This window comes from Falco biarmicus, chromosome 9 (genome assembly GCF_023638135.1).
Source record: "Falco biarmicus isolate bFalBia1 chromosome 9, bFalBia1.pri, whole genome shotgun sequence".
NCBI classification, from domain to species: domain Eukaryota; kingdom Metazoa; phylum Chordata; class Aves; order Falconiformes; family Falconidae; genus Falco; species Falco biarmicus.
Genome location: NC_079296.1, coordinates 31,037,221 through 31,059,765, shown reverse-complemented (window position 1 = coordinate 31,059,765; position 22,545 = coordinate 31,037,221). Strand labels below are relative to the sequence as shown.

Here is a 22,545-nt window from a genome sequence, read left to right as displayed (position 1 = left end):
AATGATTTACTGACTTACACAACAATACTTTGATTGCAGTCTTCCAACTGATGCAACTGTTACAAAAGCTTGTAGGAAGGAACATTTTGATCAGCAAATTTTTCCTATGGGCTTGAGGCATTAATTTCCTCATCCTTACTGGCACATACATATGCCACTTCCACCCAGCCTAGCACTTGCATTGGTAACTCCTACGAGCCAAGACCAGCTGTTTTACTTTTGTGCAACTGGCTAACATGAATGCAAAACAAAACCCCAAACAACAACTAAAACCCCCAAGTTACATCATACCAGTGGCCGCACGATCTGGTGTTCCTGCTACAACAGTCTTCTGCGTTATCAAACCAGTGTCTGTTCTTGACGAGGGTCTGTCTTGCTCTAAGCCCTGTTCCTTGGTGCTTTTGATGCAGCTGAGAATACGTATTCCCTCACAAGGGAAAGTTCCTTTAACAAAAGAATTTAAACCAGAGAAGTATGTCGCTTGGAAAAAAAAAAATAATTCCAACATATTATGTGAGAAAGTGGTAACATCATTAGCTGAGGCCACGCCCTCACAGACGGGCATAAATGGGGATCTCGGTAATGGGGGTAAACTCAAGTCTCTACAGGCATTGCCAAGGCTGCTTTGGTATATCACAGCATTTGTTAAGAGGGTGATTTCTGCTGTGTATTAGACACAATATTCAGATTTGCTGAAACTTTTAAGTTTGCAGAGAGATGGATGGGTCATCCACCCAAAAAGCTGAAAAACAGCGAAGCTGTCAAACTGAAGAGACACTTGTGAAGCTGGAAGTGCCCTAATCATCACAAAATAAGCAAAATGACTTCAGAACAGAGAGCGACACATTGCTGTTTCAGTACTACATGATGCCATTCCAGGCTGTTTGCCCTCCTTCATTGCCTTACATCGTATCTTTAACTTGGTGCTTCAGTTGCATCCACAGTGTCCAGAAACAAACCGGGCAGGACCCAAGCACAGTGCTCTGGGCTCTCCCCTGGCTGCACCACTCTGCCATTTGTAAGCAGCTCGCGATTTACCTCGGGGGAAGCCGCAGGAGGCTGCTGACCCCTTGCTGCAAATAGCTGCTTTGCACAGCTGCACGCAACTGCAAAAAAAGGCCTGCAGAAAAAAAAAGCCGTTTCTGATGATAGCATAGAAATGGGTTTGATTAAAAAAAAAAAAAATCATAATTCAGAGGCCAGTACATCCCTGATTGTGTGTCTCACGTACAGAGACAAGCAACTGCCTGCACTGGAGGGCATATCTACATCCAGAGACCTAATGCTTCAGCACAAGCCGCTGGGTGATTTACACCAGGGTGCTTCAACCAAATAGTAACCATGAACTGCTTTAGCTCACTGATACCCAGCTGCACCCTTCCTCCCCTCTGCACCAGGACCACACCTGCCATTCTGTCAGACAACCTGACCCCCCACCTCTGCCACCCACTTCCCGTGGGCTGCACTAACAAAGACCTAGTTTGCTGCCTACCCCGCAGGGCCCTTCCCACCTTGTTCGAGTCATGCCCAGAAAGCTCTGTAGATGCTGCTGCCATGTCCCTCTCCCCGGCTTGGTAGCTTCCCCTCTTGTGAGCTTCAGCTTTTGTTACTCACTTCTCCTCCATCCCTCCAAGCACCAGCACCTCCTCTTGCTTGAGGTGAACCTCAGATCCCAAGGCAGTTGACAGGTTCTCCTAACCTTTACAACCAGCAGCACAATTTTTATTCTGCTTCTTTTTGTTGGGATTTTTTCAGGGGAAGGCTTGAAGAACACTTATTGCACAGTCCCTACACGTCTTTTTTTCTTCAAGCACACTAATAATCATGCAACTAGCTAAGTTTCAACCAATAATACTTAGAGGAACAGAAACTGGATTAATTTTTTAGGTTTAAACAAGCACTAATTTTCCAGGATATCCTAGAGATCAGACGTCCTCTACCTCCCAGGTACTAAAAGGTATGATAGACAAAACAGACTGTGGTCTTCTTCATTGCCTGTATTTCATTTAATCCCAAATTCAGACACCTTTTACTTTAAAAACAGATCCCAGTAGAAGAGCTCATCTGACTGGAAACAATCATGTATGTTTATTTTGTCACTAGTTCAACCCCATACGGTTTTCCCATCTCAAATTCTGTTGTGTCCTGCCAAAAATCACTTGCAAGTATCTTGTGACAGTCTAACAGGAACGTAAGTGCTGATAACAGTGAAACACCAGGACAGCTCTGCTGAGGGTGGAATGCACTGCAAACACCCCACTTGCCCTGGAAGTCAGATTTTTGTACTGCCCGTGTGCTAGTCTTCTCTACCAAATCTGATCAAGCAAATACTCTTTGTTGTCTCACTCTTCAGTCAACATTAGCAATTTCCCCCCCTGACAATTCAGTCCAAAACCTTTACTTTAAAACACAGACCCCCTTCTTCCTATGGGATGTAATCAGACTTTTTGTCAAAGCCTTTAAAAATTGGGGTTTCTTGGCATGGGGGGAGACAATGAGGAGAACAGCATGTGTTTCACAAGAACAAATACTTGAGTCCAAAAGAAGCAGATCACAGCACAAGCCATCACAACTGAGAGGAAGGAATCCCACTCATTCTGCTCCGGCTTACATAATTACCTGAACATGTTTCAGAATGAGAAACTAGATTAACATAGCCTAGCTTGTTAAGAGCTCTCATAAATTTATACTGAAACAAGTGTTTTGAATACATATTAAATCTGCAAACTCATGGATCTTCCTCAGGGAAGCCTGCTCCTTCATCCTCACCATTCCCAAAACAAAAAGATCCAAGTATCCGGGTAATTCTAGGTTCTCAATACAACTCATCAATAGTGCTGCAATAGAGCTTTGCTTGCTCAAATTTCCAGTTTGTACCAGTTATAGTAGAAATTCATCTATGCAGTTGAGTTAAGACTGTTTTCAGACTCCTTAGGTAGCTCTGGATGGTGAAGCAGGGCAAAGAGCCCTCCCATCAGGATGACAGCAATTGCACATAAAACCCATATAAAATCAGAAAAATTCATAACAGTGATGCTTAGAACAGTGCCAAAGAGCGCCCCTATGGCAAAAATACTGGAACAGTGCTAGAAATCAATCTCACTATCATTTGTCCATTACCTTCATTATGGAGGAGATACACAGGAAGAAAACAAAGGTTGGGACTAGCAAAGGCAGGCAAAGTCTAGAGGTAAACAAACAAATTACAGTACTAGCAGATTCATATGATGCTTCTGGTGGGGAAGGAGAAAAAAAGTCAACTGCAGATTTCAAGGTAACAGAGAAATACTTCTGCAGTAGGCTTTTCTCCTTCAGGAAAGGAAGAATTTGACTTACAGTGCCATTTTCCTCTAATTTCTCTTCTTTAGTGACTTCTAACTCTCCATCCTATTAATTTGCTAATACTTTTCCCAACCAAGTGTATTCATATCTGTAGTATACGCTTCAGAGTATTTTTTCTAGCCTTTTAACTACAGCATCTTACCTATTACGCATTTTAAATTTCAAATTAGTATTTTGAAGTTAACATTTTATTTTGTGCTTCTCTTACCACTGCTGTGATCAACTTAACCTGACAGGACCTGGAATCTTACAGCTAAGGCCAGGGCTACCAGAATTGTGCTTTCCTTCTTCAACCACACAGCTTCAATTCGTGCATCTTGCGTAGTCCATACATACTTTCCTGTATGATTTCCTAGGGTTTCAATTTTTTATTTTTTTTTTTTTTTAGGACTAGAGGATTTTAATCTTAAAAGAAGTGCTATTTCCTATTTGTTTACTTACCATTATATTACTATAAATGATAAGAACGCAGCAATATCTAAGTGACAGATATTCCCATATCAAATTCCCTTCAAAAACTGACCAGGGAGAAAAAGATGGAATCTTTTCTCTGAAACAAACCAACCCCACAAACTGCCCCGAGCTCCGCTGCTTCAGCAAAGCGCAGTTACACTGTCGATGTTACACTTCCCTCTACCGTTTATCCTAAGAGGTGCAGTTACCTCTTAGTCTTCCTTAAAAAAGCCAGCATACAACCCAATCTTTAGTTGCGGGCAAAACTTAGCAAATAACCTTAATGAAAGTTTCATTTTGTTCATGAAAAACCAAAGGCACTGAGCAGAACTACCCCCACTTACCTCAAGCCTAGTATTTCATACAAATATCAACTACAACATGCTAACTGTTGTAGTTTATAGTCTATGAAAATGTCAACTTCCAGCTGCCAAAAAGCTTTAAAGACCACAGCAATGCAATGAAGATTAAAAAAAAATGTCAAGAACCAAAGAATTATATGGAACTAGCTAGTTATATGTGTCACAAAACAGTGTTATGTATTTCACATCACTGATTTCAAGAAATTAATTCCACAGATAACATTAAAACCGTCAAAACAGTAGTGGTCTTTATTTCCATCAGACAAGTTAACACTTCAGTTAATATTAATTTGTTTTAACATTTGGGAGATAAGGAAATTAATGGATATTATAAAGTGAAATAAACCCCCTTCCAAAAATATACTGGATAATAAATGTCTGAATTTTATACGGTCCCTGTGATAAGCCCTTTACATTATGTGATATCACATACAGTTTTGCAAGACAAAAACATTTATGTACTGGTTTTCAGCCTCTGATTTGTGTGCCCTCCTGGTGTTTAAGAAAAGCAAGTTTATACACGCTACTCAGTAACCTAAGTACATAGATTTCAAAGGGGTCTCAATTCAACTGGGAAAAAAACCCATCTAGAGGTCCACAAATCAAAAAAAGGCAGAAAATACCTTATTGGAATAAACATTAAAATCTTAGTGTCCTGGAAGAAAAGTTAACATTAGCTTAAAACCAGAAAATACATTAGTCAGTGTATTTCTAAATTTAGAAACTGGGCTTTGAATAATGCAGTTATCAGTTGCTTTTGATTAAGAACAAGTTAAAAATTACAGACTACAGAAAAAGTCTTCAAATAAATGAAAACAAAGTCCTCCCTTTGTCATTTAATGCCAAGCATATACCATATAAATCAGATTTTCAAAAGACAGCATTTCATTTTAGTGTCAAGCCAATAATTTAAATTGTAGTTTGTATATTTTTAAAATTTTTTAATATAAAGGAGAATTAGTCCTGCAAAACCAGCTAGCAGTCTGTTTGTGTTCCAAGTCATGACTACTGAAAAACTACAATCTTAAACCCCCTGCGCCCATCAAGTCTTTTTGCAGTCTTGCCAAGAAACTCATGTAGTCATGAAAAGCTTGTAAATTTTTTTTTTTTCTTTTGGGGGGGCACACACACAGGGCAGGGGGATGTTAAATAAGAAAGTGTCTCATCTAATGAGGAAAAAAGGAAAGGCAAAACAATCAATGACTAGTTTTCACAGTAAAATGCATCAGCTTTGTAGTTTCATTTGAAACCAAGAACAAATCATGAAACGTCATGAAAATAAGATAAAAAATCTCCTAGAGTGATTACTAAATAAAGTTAAAATTACGCTAATCAGTAAACCCCAGAAGAAAAGCAGATGCCTCATATCGCAGGTCCTACATTAAACAGTATCCACTTTTTAAAATAAATCCATAAAATCTGTATGTTTGGCCGCTTTGCACATTTTTCCCCTAAAAAATACAGTGTACAGAACAAAAAAAAATCTCATTAATCCCAGTATGAATTCTGAAGTACAAGCTCAAAACCCAGAAGTTAAAGATCAGCTAAAAGGATTTTAAATTATTTACAAATCCAGCAGGTAGAACTACCATAATGGCTTCATTTCCATCCTTGTAGTGGCTTTCACTCTTATCCAGCAGCATCTGCAGTAGGAATCTCTTCAGATAGCTTCATCACTGATCATCTGTCATTTTAAGCAACTCTAGAAGAGCTCCAACAGCTCCAAAATAACCCTTTAAATGAGGCAAAAGCAAAACAAAACCAAATCAAATTCTACAGTAAGACATAAGCACGAGCATGTAAAGTCTTCAGTTCTGTTAAGGCAATTAAAAGACCTTTCTTGTAACATCAAACCTGCTGTGCCAGGTATTTGCTGTATCTGAATTATGATTTAATATTGCCTTGTTTAGGTCCAAGAAAGGGCCTTATACCGGGAGAAATCTTACACAGTTCTCCAAAACTGTCAAAACACAAGAAATGACAGAACCACTATAATGATGCTGTACTGAGGCAGGGCAGTTTCCATTACAAACATATTCATCTGACAGTCACCTCAAAATTATTTACAAAATAATTTTGTTTACAAAAATTAATTCTAGTTGAGATTTTTACATCAGACCACACAAATGAACATTGTTGGTACTGGGGTCACAAAGCAAAAATAAGAAATATGCAACGTTCAGCAACAAATTCTACAAGATTAGTCATCAAGCCAAGGAGTTAAGAAGGGGTATTTTCAAATGAATTTGTAATTATATTTATGTAGAACTTAAGTCTGTGCGGTCACTTCAAGAAATTCTCCGTTTTAACTTCACGACGTCAAGAATCACAAGATTTTTGTACTTACAAATAAAAGTAAGTTCAATGTGTATTTCCTTACCTCATGTTCCAAAAACAGAGCTTTCAGCTGTCCTTTGGACCAGTAATCCATAGCATATGCTAGCACCTTCATAGAAATCATATTAATTCTGAGAAAGTTGCCAACAAATACTACCTTGTCGATATTCTGTAAAATTGAAAAGCAGACCAGCAAAAATTATCTTCAGTTGCATTATTTGTCTCATTCAACATGCACTTCTGCCTTCACTATAAAGTTAAACGGGAATTTTGGGTTACACAAACTCTCCAGGCTGGAAAGTCAACCCCCCGCCCCCAGGGTTACTGACTGCTAAGTAGAGGTGTTGCAAGGAAAAAAACCAGAAGTTTTATTCCAAAGGAAGAGAGAGGCTGTTATCACAGTTGGTGAGTATTTGTTTAAAAGCCTAGGCCCTTCCTAACATGAACATGATTATAAGTGTTGTTTTTTGGTGTTTTTCTTTTCTTTCTGTTTTTCTTTTAATCATATATGACATGGCTGCACTGAAGACAACTTTCTCCTCTGCTTGTTAAATGAAGCAACTTTCCAGAGATCACTATGATTATTAAATCCAGATGGAGAAGCTCTGAACTGTATCTGAGGAGGATTACAGTAGAGATGGGCAGAAGCATCTTTCACTATCTATTATCTGGACTGTGGCTCCATTTTCAAAAAGCAAGTGAAACGTGGCCAACGTCATACTTGATGTATTGCATTCCTTTGTTTCAAAGCTCACTTGAAATACAGAAGCTTAAGATTTCTGAATAATCAGCACTACACTATCTGTGAGAAAGCAATACGCTATCTTTACTGTACGTACATCAGTGCATGTAAGCAACAGTTCTAGTACTAGAAACAATGGCCATATCCACCTTATCTAGCCCCGTTTTGCCTGCTATGCATAAAAATGCTCTTCCGTTTTGGACTGGTGTACCATATGATGTTCACCATACACTAGAATTGGTCTAGAAGATTCAGCAGGAGAACAGATCTTTGAGACCTAAGCTTTTACAGGAGTCCTGAAGGAGCCCTAGAAATGTATCTTCTAGAGTCCTCTGTTGAAAACCACCGAAAATCTGCATAGAGGCTAGAATTACCAAGTGTGACCTCTCCACACTCTTACAGCTCTGTAAAGCCCAACACTTGGTTCTGCAGCAATCACCTTGCTACAGACCACAGTCCTGTTGTGTCCAGTACTGTGCAGGTGACATACCACAGAGAACATCCTCACTTGAATGCTCAGTATTGGAGAGTGCTGATACCCAGATGCAGTAATTAATTTACCCAGTCTCTGATGACTGAGTTACATGTCTGCTTGTCCTCACACCAAACACAACACAAGCTTTATTTAAATGATTATAGCCATCTATCTTAGACTCTACAGCTGTATCAGCATGCATTCATACTTGTTCTTAGGAACTTATATGGCTGAAAATAAGAACTTCTCGAATTGCAAAAGGCTGATATTAAACACAGCCAAGAACACTTTGCATCCTCTGGCAAGGCAGTTTTGTCTCTGAAGTAATTTCTGAATAGAGGGACAAACATGTATCTAATTAATTTCCTGTAATGCAACACCATCAAATTGATTAGAATCTACATTTGAACTTAATTTTCATGAAATTGTATTTTTTGCTGAATACACACAGAAAGCTACTGTTACCAGAAATTGAAGAAAGCAGTACTTAAGAGTATAAAAATTACCAAAAAAAATTAAATCTAAAAATACTGGTCATATCTATTAGCATAGCAGAGTGTATATCAACATGCAAATTTCACATATTTTTTTTCCCCCAACATTCCTTAAGAAGGTTAAAAAATATGTTAAAGATGTAAAGTTTCCTGGGTCTTTGAACTGAACTAAAAACAGCTTTAGAGTTTTCCAGGAGTTGGGAAAAAATGAAGAAATGCTACTTTTATCTCTTAAGTCAGCCTGGCCAATTTACTTTTAAATTGTTCATTACTGAAACATTCAAGACAGAAGTCTTAAGAAGTCTTAAACTGGTTAAGGGATAGTGACAAAATGCCTACTTAAACTAACCAAATTACAACATCCTGAAAAAGACATGCACTCTTTCACTCTGTGAGGTCTTGCTAAATTGTTCAACTACCCTGCAGTAGAAATTTGTAGTATAGATACAATATAGTATATACACCTATTTGCCAATATAATTGAAGAGAGGAATCTATACCAAAGATGCAATAAAATAACCTCTGCACCCATTTTTGCAAGAAGCCTCGTTCAGATGCAACTTGCATGTTCCGCCAGTAAGAAAAGTATAAACCAGGGAGATTGGTTTCTTGATGCAGTTCTGCTGTGCCTAGGACAGACTGTTTCAAATGATGTGTAGCCAAATGGTTCCAGACTATGGAATTTTTCTGCCCCACTGCCAACTTTGTGCAAGCAAACTTTGCTTTGAAGTTCTGCAGACAGAATATTTCATTTATTACCCAGCCGCATTTTTTCCTGCACATATGCAAGTCATTTGCAACACAATATAAAAGCTCCAATCACTGGGAAAAAAACCCAAAACCACCCAACAACTTACCAAATCTCACGCTTCAGGGTATAAATTGATTTTGTCAAAGAACCTAGAAGGGAGCTTCACTGTAACTCTAATCTAATGCACACAAACTCCACAAAAGAATATATCATATTCAACATTTTTAATGCTCTTATTTAGGCATTCCATTCATCAACCTTGGTGAGAGTCAGAGCTGCATCTCCCAAAAGCAATTTAGGTGTCCAGCTTATTTAGCAGAATGATAGCATTACCTTCCCCAGCAAGAGCAAGCTATCTGGAGATTCGCTTACTTCCAATGATGTATCATGTTTGGAGTTTTTTTTAATAGCATGTAAAGCTACTAAATGTAGTTTTCACTCTCTAAAGCTACGTAATTTAGTTCGAGTGTTGGAGAAATTCTACTTTGACATTGTCTGTGAAATCCAGAATACTTCACACATCAATCCAGATTCCTTCACAAAATTCTATGGATCAAGTCCAGTTTTTAAGTAAACCTGCCCACAAAACAAAGATGTTAGGAACTCCTCCACAATGACTCAGAAGCATTAGTTTCATTAGTAGCCTATTCCCTCCTCTGAATGCATTGCACGTGGTCCCCTGCTGCAACTCTCCATGCTTTGATAGCCCTGTACAATGCTGCTTGAACTCCATGCCACAAGGCAACACTGTAAAGAAGCTGAAAGCAAAGAGAAGATTGAAAGAGAACCATCCTGACAAAGAGTCAAAGTCGTCCCCCCCCACTCCCCGAATGTCTGTAGCCGCTTTTCATGATGAAGGCAGGTTATCAGTGGCATTTGATAGGGACATGGACTAAGATTTGTGCTGTTCAACATATTTAAAAAATGGTCTAGAGAGGAACTTCAGCAACAAACATTATACCTATTGGCATACAAAGTTATTCAGGAGAGTCAGAATAAAAAATGAGCAGTATAGCAATGCTGAAGAGACACTCAGTGACCGAGTAATAAAATGGCAGATGGTTTAAGTTAAAAAAGTGCAATGACACAACAAACAGAAGGGGGAAGACACAGAGAGACTTCAGTATTCAGACAATGACAGGCTCCAAATTAGCCACTATCACTCAAGAAAGACTGTGGAGGGGCTGGTTTCTTAAAAATATGAGCTCCATGCTCACAAAAATAAAATATTAAGAACTGTTAGTAAAGGAACTCAGAACATTAAATGTATCAATATGCCATCACATAAATTCATTGTGCAACCACTGTCTGAATACTTCATGAAGATCTGATCAATCTCAAAATCAGAACCACAAAAAGATTAAAAAGACAAAATGAAACAGCAGAAAAGACGCACACAGCGTCTTCCGCAGGAGAGGAGACCAAGTATTAGCACTTTCTGTCTTTGAAAGAACAACAGGGAGATATAAAGATTTACTAAAAAAAAAAAAACCCAAAAATGAAACGCACCACAAGCACTAGTGATGAATTATATTTGTTATTTCTCATAAAGCAAAAGCTAATAGGATCCAATAAAGTTTCCTTTATATCCTGGATATATCCTGGATAAAGTATCCTTTACATCCTGGATATATCCTATATATCCAGATAGCAGTTTGGTGAATTTCTTAGCTTTGTTTTGTTGGGGTTTTCTGAGCTGTGTGGGTGTGTTATTGAAAAAAAAAAAAAGCAGCACCTTCTTCTAACCACAGAATGCTGTGAAGCTAAAAACATCTATGCATTAAAAAGAATATTAAATAAATTCACCAAGAGCAGATAAAAGGGATTAGTTACCACATAATATAAAATTTGCAATTTGCAGCTCAAAACAAGTGCCTCATGTTTGGGGTTTTGGTTTGTGTTTTGGTTTTTTTGTTTGGGTTTTTTTGTTGTTGTTTGTTTGGGTTTTTTAACTGCTGGAAGCTGGAAAAGTGTATGGATGGAACAATCCGTTCATAATTATCATGCCTAAAGAATATAACAAGGACATAATAGGAGTTTGAGGCAGGATAATGAGCTCTGTTTTTCTTCCGTCTGACCTGATACAATGGATCTTATATCTATCAAACCACTGAACACAACATGCTATCAAAACAAGCCAAGAAAAATACTATTTAAAGAAAAAAAAAATCTGTCATGGTATACTAAGTTGTGTTAATAACTACAAGGTAATTGGGAGTATTAATTTTGATTACAAAGGTGTTAATATCAATGTATTACAGCTTGAGAGAAACCGAACAGCTCCAGGTATCAATGGATCAAGGAGATCTTTACAGCCAACTTTTCACCCCTCTTCCCTACCTTTGAAGCTCAAAATACCTTACACGTTGCATCAAAGCACACACATAACAAATCACAAGTTTCAGAACACCATATTAAATATATGCATATTTAGTAAGGCCAGTTACACAGCTACTATACCAGCAATATGCATTGTTGTATTCTAATATCTATGTTGTTTCTCAAGGTTTTAAGCTCATAGTAAATACGCTATCTTACCTCATTCAATGCACACATGCGAGCAATAGAACCTATGTTGTTGGTGATGGTGACCAAAGTAGCTCTGGCCAAGTCCTCTTTACTGATGGAATCTCTCTTTTCTTTACTCATCATATGACCAAAGCTGTGTGAGGAAGATTATTCCTTTTAATAAGAGTTACTCAGGAGCGTTAAAAACCCTTAGAAATGTTATCATTTAAAGAGCTTTGCTTGGATTTGATATCCATTGATTTGAGGCAGATTTGAAATGAAAAGGGATTTCATTGGAAAGGCAGAAAAATGAGTGAAGACGCTTCTAAAATAACAGTAATTTAAGTAGAAGCAAACTACATCAAGAATTGCTTACACCTGCCTAAAAAAAAAAAGCAAGAAGTAGGTGAGAGATCTAGACGAACCACACGATGAATTCTGAGTGACATTTCACATGGACACAGTGCATAGTCCAGGGCTTATGCACTCAGTTCAGCATGCACAGGAAGCTTCCCATGGAACTGCTTAAAACCAGGTCAATTAAAACGTACCTTGAGGCTACGGCAGACCCCTCAAGGCCAAACCGCTCATAGTCTCCTCCATAAATATCTTTCACCAGCTTATCCACATTGGTGCTGTCCCCTTTCGCGGCCATTTCTAGCGCTTCTTCAAACGTCTCGCAGCCAGTCAGCAGGCAGCACAGGCCCAGGAATGTTCCTCCTCCAAGACTGGAAAAGCACAGTTTTTTCAGACCAGCAGCTTGAACCAGCTTTTAGCACAGCTCTTCAGACTCTTAAATGCAACACTGTCTACATAGCTACCAACTGTATCTTGCAGCTCCTCCCTCAGAGAAGACAGACACTCTAATTTGTATTTAACACAAATGTCATCCAGCACGATTCTAACTGAACTACTCTTAAGTCCTTAATATTTAAATAGGACAAATGATGCTAAATAAAGGGTTAGCCAAGAATAAGGTCCATTCCAACAACACCGCAGATGGCTGTTTGCTATTTGTAGCACGCTAGCAAGTTTTCCTTGTGCAAGAATAATTAGCCAGCAGATCACTTAAGTCAGCAATGAAAGAATAAACAGAGATCAAAGCTAAATATCTACGCAGGGGCAGGCAGCCAAGACATATCTTGTTCCCCTAGCCAGTGGCAGGAAGCAGTCTGGTTGGTTCCTGTTCAAAGCAAGAGTAGCATCAGCCCTGAATGTCTCAGCCCTCCAAAGTACTCTTGAGCAAGGAGCAGTCACTATAGCATCTTGCATAGGCTCAACTACGGTATTTACCGACTATATTGATTCAGCAGGGAGTATCTGACTGTGTAACAGCTTGCTAACTCATTTCATTAAGATTCTACTTCGGACTCTTCAGCCTTAACAGACACGAACTTCAACTTACTAACCTCTACGTCCTTCCTCATTCTTTCTTAACCCTTGAGAAAGTTAGCTTATTTGCACTGATCAGAGTCACACCGACTGGAGCCATTGTAAACAAGAAGATTAGTGAGAGACCACACTTGCACTCCATGAAGCAGTACAGGAAGTCAGATAGGAACACCATTTAAGTCAGCGCTCTTGGATTATTAGGGAAGTTTTTCGGAACACGTCTAGTAGCACAGTAATATATTCAGTATCTGAACAGTAGGAAGCTCTGCACACCAGCCACAAGACAGTATTGATTTCATCACCTGTAACAAGTCAGCAACACACTGCAGTCATGTTTTTCCTTTCGCAGTGGAAACGATCAGAAGCGCATCTACAGGTATCAAAAGTGCTATGCTTGAAAAACAACCAGAAACGCAAGAAAACCAATACTGCTTCCATTCAAGTTTGTTCATCTGTATTGTATACAGAAAAATAGCTCATGGCTACCACTGTGGCAAAGATATGCCTTAGATAAGGCAACAGAAGACACATATCAAGTCACGTCCAGTATACAGGAGAAATTTTATTCATATGTAACGCACTAAAGAACAGAATACAGCTTTCCAAACAACTATAGCAAATGCAAAAAGCTTCTTTGATTGTTGTTTTGGAAAGGGATTTTTTTAGGTTTCTGTTTTAAAGATTACAAGATCCCTAAAAATGAAATATATCAATTTAGTTTGCATGTAAGCGAAAAAAATGCGATATATTTATTGGTATTTTTACTACTAGTCTGGATGGACACATTTGTAACTGAAATGGTTTCCTGTAAGCACTGTTGCCACTTCTATAAAGTTAAACATGCCTCACACTATTTTTTTTGGCCTTGAGAACAAAATTCTGCATCCACACTACTGAACTTCTGAATTTCTAAACAGAAAGTCACATCTAAATCTCTTACTGAACATAGGCCAGAGACTGTTTCAACTCTGCTGTACCCTACAAATAATTTCAGAGAACACTAGCTGACCTGGGCTGAAATTATGCTGAGGACAATTTAAGAATACAATCAGATTTTACATGCTGGCATTTCTCACCAGTATGGTCCAAAGACTAGTGCAAACAGCAAGGAAACAAGATCTAGTGAGATCCCTCTGCCAAAATTCAATAGTAATACTGGAGTTTTCCTATATCCTAGATATATCCTAACTACTAAGCAAGAGGTTTTTGTTTAGTCCAAACATTTTTATTTCACTGTTCTGGCTGTTCTGGGAAAAAAAAGCAGGGCATAGAAGATTAATTTACTGGGACAGCTTTATTGTGGTAATTTACAGCAAGACACAGGAGTAGCTATGAACACCAAGAATAGACCAAGGCAGCTCTGAAGTTGAAAAGATCAATGATTTCCCTGCTGTAGAACCCCTCTCTGAATGAATCCTAGGATATTTCCAGCCTTGCTACTGGTGGGCTTTTAAAAGCAACGGGAAGACAAGAACAATTTGGGGCTCCACCTAATAGTCACACTGTCTGGTTCTATCTGTTCGATTATTAAGGAGTAAAGAAAAAAAGAATTTAAATAACACAGAATTAAATTTACCTGGATCCTGTGACTCTCTTATAGTTGTCCTTAGAATACACAGCTAGGATGCTGACCCCTGAGCCTATGTTAACCAGCAGCATAGGATATGGATTATCAAGGCAGTAAGGCTTTTTCTGGCACTGTTCAGGATCTGTAGGATTTTCAAAATAATAGCACTCCGGCTGGCCATTGAAACCAACAGAATCAACATAAAGGAGGCCCTGGATCAAACAGTCCAATTCATCCAGTTTATGGAGTTGTAGATCAGCAATCTGGAAAAGAACAAGAAATTAACAAACATTTCCTAGTATAATACAACACTGGGAAGGACAAAAGGCTCCACTGAAGCACTTTGATCAGTTTAATAGTAACACATTATGCTACTTAAACAGTACAAAGATCTGTCTAAGCATGAAGTCCGAAATAAGAAGTTAGCTATCTGCCTCACAATGGGTACCTCACAAAACAATGACGGGCTGACCAGTAATATCGTTTCGTTCCTCTGCCTCGGAGATATTCCCTGCTCTGCAAGCAGGAAACATTTCCCACCCTCACCCCTATTTTGAAGCAATAGATTTCCTTCCCCTCATCCCCATCCCAAGACGAGCTGTGTTCTGCAGCTTTTGGACAGTATCTGACACATGCCTGCACAGCAGCATTCCTCGGGTTGCAAAGTGCTTTAACTCATCATCCAACTACATTTCCCAGCAGTTTAATTAAACTTTCAATAGAAGCATTATGATGAAGAAACTTCAGTTAAAGACAAGATAGTTACAAGCCTTACAAAGTGCACGTGTTTATGTTAATACGCATTAAGTACGTGATCAATTATGCTCAAAAGATTTACATTTTTTTTAGTATACGTCACCAGTAACCCAAGAGTGCTATTTATTTAAATTATGATGAGCACTTTAAAATGCCTTATGAAAAACAGGGTATTCCCAATGTTTGGTGAAAAACAATAGAAAAACCCCCTTAAAAAGAGCTTAAGAAGGACATTCCCTCTGAGACCTCACAGCTCACCCATGGCTGTACTTAAACAGACATGTCTACTTGCCACAGCATTCTGTTTACTAGAATTAGAAATCACATCTCTTGAAATAGGATACAGTGACAATCTGTAGAAAGTCTCCTTTCCAGATAACATTGAGCTAACCTGTGTTAGGGAGAGGGAGGAAAAAAAAAAATACAATAGTAAAATGGCCTATCCAAACCCTGAGGCCATCTGCACTCTCATACCTGCAAAGTAGGTCTTACTGTCCAGCAGAAAAAGCAACAGGGTATTAGGAACACAAGGCAGTTACACAGTACAGAGCTAGTTCTCAAACATTTGCGTATTGCAGGATGTTTTTACAACAGCTCATGGAGAAGATTTACAAGGCTAACTACCTCCTATTTTTAATTCTGGAGGCTATATTAAGTCACTATAAAGAGGAAAGGTATTTCTGTGGAACAGGCACGGCCAATAGGTTACATTCTTTTGAGCTATTTAAATCTCTCCCCTTAATTTTTTTTCTCTACTTGTACATAGCTCTAACTCGTCTTAACTGAAAGCCATTCTACTCTTTGGATTTGCCCTTTTGTTATACTAGCTAGTCCTCAAATCCTGGAACCATAGAAAATAAACAAGACTAAATAACACCAAACCAAAGACCTCAGTATAGATAGTTATTCATAGGACAACAGAGACAGGTGGAGATCATCTCTTCTTGTTTCAGTATTTCTTCCTTTAACTTTTGCAATCCCTTCCTATTTTTCTTCTTGGTTACCACATGGCTACACAAATTACAGTTACAGAAATGCAGCACAAAAGACTTGAACCATTTGGCCAGCAAATAAACACAAATCAGGAGAAAAGTTTTTAAAGAAATATCACAAAAACGTTAAGGCTACTTTGCAAATATCTTGGATTTCAGCAATTTCTTGCTATTAGACTGAAGGGAAAAGCTCTAATCAAGAGATACACAATACAAGGCATTAACAAAACAAATGCTTCACGCACACTTTCTCACAGTGGACATTGTATGAAGCCCACCAAGTCATCACCCATCAAAGGATTTATTTATTTTGTTAAAACTCAACTAACATTGCACATAGCTAGTCAGAATAAGGAAGGGTTCTATACTAACCATGATCTTTCTCTAGATTTTGGCTGTACAGTCTCAGTTTGCTCATCTTATTGTATAAGCTAGATGCAGCATGACCAAACACGATGTAACACAGATACAGCACGCACAACCACGCTACAAACCAGAAGCCTGCTATACAAAGACAAGTCATCAGCAGATTCATGGCCCCTACTGTCAAAACTTCTGTCCTCCCATAAGCCAAATAGCCAGCCACAAGCTGCTTTTGTCTCATCCACGTTAAACTTTTATTAATAGGTAAGCATGAGTGAGAGACTTTGCAAGACACAAGCAAGCAATACAAATCTAAGGGTAAAACACTGCTGGCATCAGTGCAAACACCCAGACAAAACCCTTGTTTCTCGTCTCCAGGCAGCTCACCAGTTTTGTAAGGATAGAACAAAAGAAGTAAATCAAAGGTTCTTTTTCAAGCACTAAGCATAATAAGCACTTATTAGGTCCAGCCCTCCACATATAAAAGACACACTAGATTTTGTTCTGGTTTTTATAGCTCTGTGCTATATTTAACAGCTGATACCTTATAAGCAGAAAAGCCCTATTACTGCTTTCTTTCATCTATGATATTCATAGCAGACTGAAAAACTATTCTCCTGCGCTCTTGCTGCAGTCTGGTTTTGATTTTTGGAAGGTGTAAGACTGGCATCAGTATTCCATGTCAATCCTCCTTCATTCAGAGAACTGTAAGCTCTGCAACCACCAGACCTCTGAGGCTCCAAAGAGCCCAGTGAGCCACCACTGTTCTTGTTTCTGAACACAAATTAGGGCTCAGTTGCAAGAAATGTAGTAATCCAGTCTTGTACAAGAAGCTGTGATAGAGCCAGGTCACAATTCCCAATCCCTTTCCTGGCATACAGAACTGCCTTTTCCCTATTTGTTTCTTTGCTTACAATGACTCAAGCAGCAAAACTGCATCACAAAATACATGTGCCCATAAACATCCTAACTAATGCACAAGTAGGCAAACTTTTTTTATCTCGTGTCATCACTTGACCTACAACAGACTTACTTGTCCTCATCTTTCAGCTGGTTGAACCGCTTCTTCTCGCGGGATTCAAAGTTTATGTGCAAAAATGCAAAACAGAAATGGGAGCTGTATGCAGAAGCACATTTTAATTGGACCTTTTTCCTAGAACTTTTTACAAAATGCATATGCAGATTATTTTCCAGCACTTTACAAGCCCCAAAGTGAGGGCAGAAAGAGTAACGGTAGAAAGAGTAACGGTCAACTTCCTCCGCTCTGCACTCTTGTAACTATATGCAGCATGCTGCCTCCCTAGAAAATTTTATGTCAGAAAGGTGTGCTATGAGAGAAGAACTGCAGAACGAAGTAGTATACAGGACCCTGGAGGGAAAAATTTATGAAGGTTACAGGGAAACCATATGTACATTTTTTTGTACAAAGACCAATTTTTCTGCATTATAGCCAGACAGTAGAAATACCTCTTTATTTTGAACTGTTTTTTAAATACCAGGGGAGAGAAGGGAACAAACCACTCTGAACCTCAAGGAACTCTTAAGTACCATCAAAAGGAGGGACTCGGGACTTGAACCATGCTTACAAGTGAGTGCAACACAGCAAGGAAGTTGTGAACATTTCCCCATGACAGTTCTCACCTGGCAAACTCCTGAAACCCAGCTGATTTCAAGGATCTACAAAAGGTCTTTTGTTGCTACATACAGATGCTACCCATTCACATTCAAACAAGGCAAAGTCTATGCAAATTAAGGGTAACCCCAACATCTGCTGACGCAAAAGAGAAGACAGACTCTGCACCAGCCTTTAAAAAAAGAACTAGTCTGGGATCCTCTGCAGAGGATCTGCCCTTTTGCCCAGCTAGCTGTAAGGATCTTTCCCCTCTCTTGGCAGGGAAGAGATGCACAACGCTTCTCCACGTTCCCTCCGAAGAGCTTCCTAGCTTCTTGCAGTAGTGGTAAGAGAAGGTATCATGGCTACTTCACGCATTCTCTGGATGCCACTTTCAGCTCTAGCCCAGTCTATGCACTACAGGCCAGCACCTACAGCCTGAGCAGCAGTGTCCAGCCTCCTCAAGCAAGTGAGGCGCAATGAGATTTTTGGGTGTCTTATGTTTACCTAGGGCTACACAGCTTACTCATCCCACAATACAGGACAGCGAGTTATTTGTTTTAAGATAAATACAATCTAAAAGTCATCCACAAGCATTCAGTTCATACCACAAAGTCAAGCCTTAGAATCTAATAACTGGCACAAGGAAATTACTCTCCAACAGCCAAGCTTACTCTTAAAGCATTTTCCTTACAGGTTATGGGGAAGGTAAAGCCTGAGTTTAAGTTTGTGTTGGTAACACATTGCCTTCCTTCCCTGTCCCAAGTGTTCTGTATTAAGTGACTGAGTTTCGGCCCAGACCCTGCCACTACTGAAGACAGCAGTAAAATTTCTACCAAGACAGGTTCTTTAAGTGTCTGTTCAGGAAAGGGATACAAAGATCCCACCTTTGAGCCACTGCAACCGACAGGAATTTTACAATAGAGCAGGTTTCATAAAAAGATCTGAATAATCCTTTCTTTCCTCATCCCCTATGTATCCTTTACCTTGAGTTGCTTTAAAAAAACTAAGCAACAACCAAGGAATTTATTCCTCATTACATTAACAGCATACTTTTGTGCAAGTAATGTGCATGGGCTATCATGGAGGAGTCACAGAATACAGAGAGTTTTATGTTACAGATGCACAAGCAAGTCAGTCTATGTACTCCTTACTTTTACAGAAGTGACATTACTTGAGAATTTCCAGAATGGGAGGTGACAGTATGTAGTTGAGGAAAGGAGGGAGGATTATCAGTGAAGTTCGGCAACAGATTCATCCATGCCTGAAAATAAAGTCAGCCAGCCGTAAAGGCCAGTAATTTGGAAAGGGGGTAAAATACAAAGAACAAAAAACAAGAACAAGAAACACCCCCCCTAAGCTGGAAACAGTCCTTTTAGTGAATTATTTACTGATGCTCTTCAATGAGCATTAAGTATAACCATATGGTTGGTAAAATTATTTCTGCAGTCTAGTTTAATGAATAGAGTCAGTTTTCCTGCTTCTAGGGGAAGCATTCAGATTTTAAGAATCAATCAAATGATTTGCCAGGCTACTGCTATTGCCATCAGTCACCAAGCAGTTCATGGGGACTCTTCCACGTCTCCTCCCATCCAGCATTGTAGATCACACAAGAGGGAGGTCAGATAGCTAAACCTTGCTAAACCTAGCTAGCTTTGTAGATTTAGTTGCCTCTCTATGGCACAGAAGACAGGCTTAAGGTGAATAGAAGCCTCCCAATTTTATTTTATAATATACAAAAGCAGAAGAGATGTCTAGATCAAACGTATTTAACTTATTTAGGGATTCAAAATTAAGACACTGGAGCAGGCAATTAACAAGAGGGTGTTTGCTTGTCTATTTTAAGGAGAAAAAGTTGTAATCTTAGAAGGATTCCTTCTTTGGGATTTGAATGCTGTTTTGCAATATGTGGGATCTTTTGTCCTAAATCTATGCAATCCTCAAAGTCCCATAAGCATTTAGAAATACCATCAGAGACAAGTAACTTACATGCATGTACACAGGGAAATAAACAGAACAAAAGCATGTTATCTATATCAGGTTCCTAGTGTTTAGCCAGATTTTTTTACGAAATTAATAACATTCACAAACTTACTTTAGTTTTTCCATATTGCTTCTAAGTAACAGAAACACTTAAAGCCTCCTCCATATAAGACATTATACAATATGGGATCTTGCAACAGCAGGATTTTGATGACATGTTCTCTACTTCTACAGGTGCATTAGAGTGATCAAATATTTGAAACAGGTATTTCAATCCTTTGAGAGAGCAATCCTGAAGCTGTTGTCCAATGTCAATTTACAGTCAGCATAACACACTGAGGTAGCCAGCTGCTGTTACAACAGCTGATGAAGTGTGATAATTTAAGTGCCATTACCGAGGACACTCAGCCCTTCAAGAGAGATTAAGCAAGTAAACCTTCATGTAATGAATAGTATTTGCTTCTTTAATACTCTATGGCTGTTACAGCTTGAGCCAAGAAATACCTGCTGTAAAGGAAGGTGTGGAAATGGATAGCTGTAAGAAGGTGTCCAAAGCGCTCTCAGGTGTGAGTGCACTTCACCAGTTGCTCAATGCTACAAAACACTGCACCAGCCTTTACAGTGTTTTTCTTAAACTACCTATGAGTATTGCAGCACACAGAATGTTAACTAACACTGCAGAGAGGTGGGATTTCATGCCTGAGTCCACCAGTAACTTGCTATGTGACCTCATATTTTTGTACAATAACTAGCAAAACAGCCCAGACTTCAGCCGTGGCTTCCAGTGCTACATTGTATTGCAAATGAGATGACAGAGACTGGTCCCTCACTGCAAATTGCATGTTTACACTAGATAAAGCCAAAGCTACGGGGAGAAATGCCTAGCTGTGGTAGCCAGCGGGTAACTTCCAGTTCAAATGAACAGCTGTGGGAGTGAGGGACATGAACTTCCCTATTAAGTAAGCAACTCTAGCTGCTATTACATGATGCAGGAGAGATGAAGTTGGGAGCACTGACCATTCCAAATGGATAGTCAGCCTCTTCATAAAGTCCCAAAGTGACCTCCCATTGTCACTAGAGAATGAATCATCCCATGAACACGTGGAAGGACACTCAAAAACCTGAAATGAGGCCACACTGACTAGCACTAGAACTCACCTCCTACTGTGGTGCCAACACCCTTACATTATGCGAGACAAACCAAAACTTTTGAGGACTCTCTTATCATTAGGCCCTAACACATAAGGGACTTGCAATCAGCCTAAAGGACAAGAAGTCTGGCACTGGTAGTGGACTACTACAGCAATTCAGAAACTTGATAGTCCTTCATGAGACTAGCTGCTTCCATGTCCAGCGTTCACTAAAAAATGACTCGGAACAGTATCACAGCTGGAATTTACGTTGATCTCTTAAAACATCCTTTTTCCCTCTTAGGATCTTGGTCATCTGGTAGGTGAGGGGTATTTACAACGGAAAAATGTCTTGTACTGCAGGAATGGATGCTTGGAGTTAAAAATGAAGCACACAAAGCCAAGGACTGCTGTCAACGGCAGTTGGTAAATCAGTACGATAGCTCCCTAGACTGAAGCAGAGACAGAGGAGCAACTGATCTAACCTGTCATACCCAGCAACCATCCCCTACCCTCAAGAACAGCTCAAAAGCTAGGGACAGTCAGACCTGCCTGCCAAGTCAATAACATTAATTTTAGTCAGGCTGCTCTGGTACAGGCAGACTAATCATTCTTTTCCAGAAAAATGGAGATAGGTCCCAGTAGAGACACATACGTAACAGGCAACTGCCTCCCAAATGACTGTTTCTCTCTAACGCAGTTTGTACAACAGCATGCTCTGCCTCCGTTGCCACAATCAATTTTTGCAGTGCACCCATCTGGGAGCTAGGACTATTGCTGAAGTTTATACAAACAGCAGATCTACAAATTCAGATCTATATGAGCTTCCAGAGCTCCCTGCAGAGGTTATTTTTAAATGCTAAGGTATCTGGGACCTAGTCACCTCTTGAACTGCCCTGCTTCACATGACGTACTCCCAGAACTGAAATCAAAAGGTAGCTGCTATTGTCATGTTTCCATACACTGTTTCTCCTCCTGTCCCCCACTTGGTCTTACAGACTCTTGACTTAAGTCTGCTTGAAGATTAATACAAAAGGGAACCTGAATCTAATCTCCAGCCTGTATAGTTTAATTTCTGGTTTTCCAATAGATAGCCAGTTTGCAAGATGAGTACCTGTAGTCTCAGGCTTCTGGGTTGTCATAACACACCCTCAGTTGTTTATGAAGCATCTGATCATCACATTTGTACTCTAAAAAACCCCCATTTTCTGAAGACATCCTGCACAGTAATACTTCAGTAGAACACTCAGCAAGTAGAGTACCCTCCCCGGCCCCTGCCATGTTCT

General features: G+C 39.3%; 1 protein-coding gene across 6 annotated transcripts in view; it reads right to left on the bottom strand.

The window, feature by feature from the left end:
* Positions 1 to 3,920: 3,920 nt before the first annotated feature.
* PANK1 (pantothenate kinase 1) overlaps positions 3,921 to 22,545 on the bottom strand; it is a 28,192-nt gene continuing 9,567 nt past the window's right edge. For 4 of the 6 annotated variants that reach the window (XM_056353088.1, XM_056353090.1, XM_056353093.1 and 1 more), the window contains 5 exons: positions 14,433 to 14,686; positions 12,016 to 12,192; positions 11,495 to 11,618; positions 6,538 to 6,663; positions 4,384 to 5,890 (listed from right to left, as the gene is read on the bottom strand). In XM_056353088.1, coding sequence (XP_056209063.1) covers positions 5,831 to 5,890; positions 6,538 to 6,663; positions 11,495 to 11,618; positions 12,016 to 12,192; positions 14,433 to 14,686 — 741 coding nt within the window. In that variant the 3' untranslated portion in view covers positions 4,384 to 5,830. Of the gene's footprint in view, positions 3,966 to 4,383; positions 5,891 to 6,537; positions 6,664 to 9,165; positions 9,715 to 11,494; positions 11,619 to 12,015; positions 12,193 to 14,432; positions 14,687 to 22,545 lie in introns of those variants that run through there. The other 2 variants (XM_056353091.1, XM_056353089.1) reach the window with 2 other exon arrangements.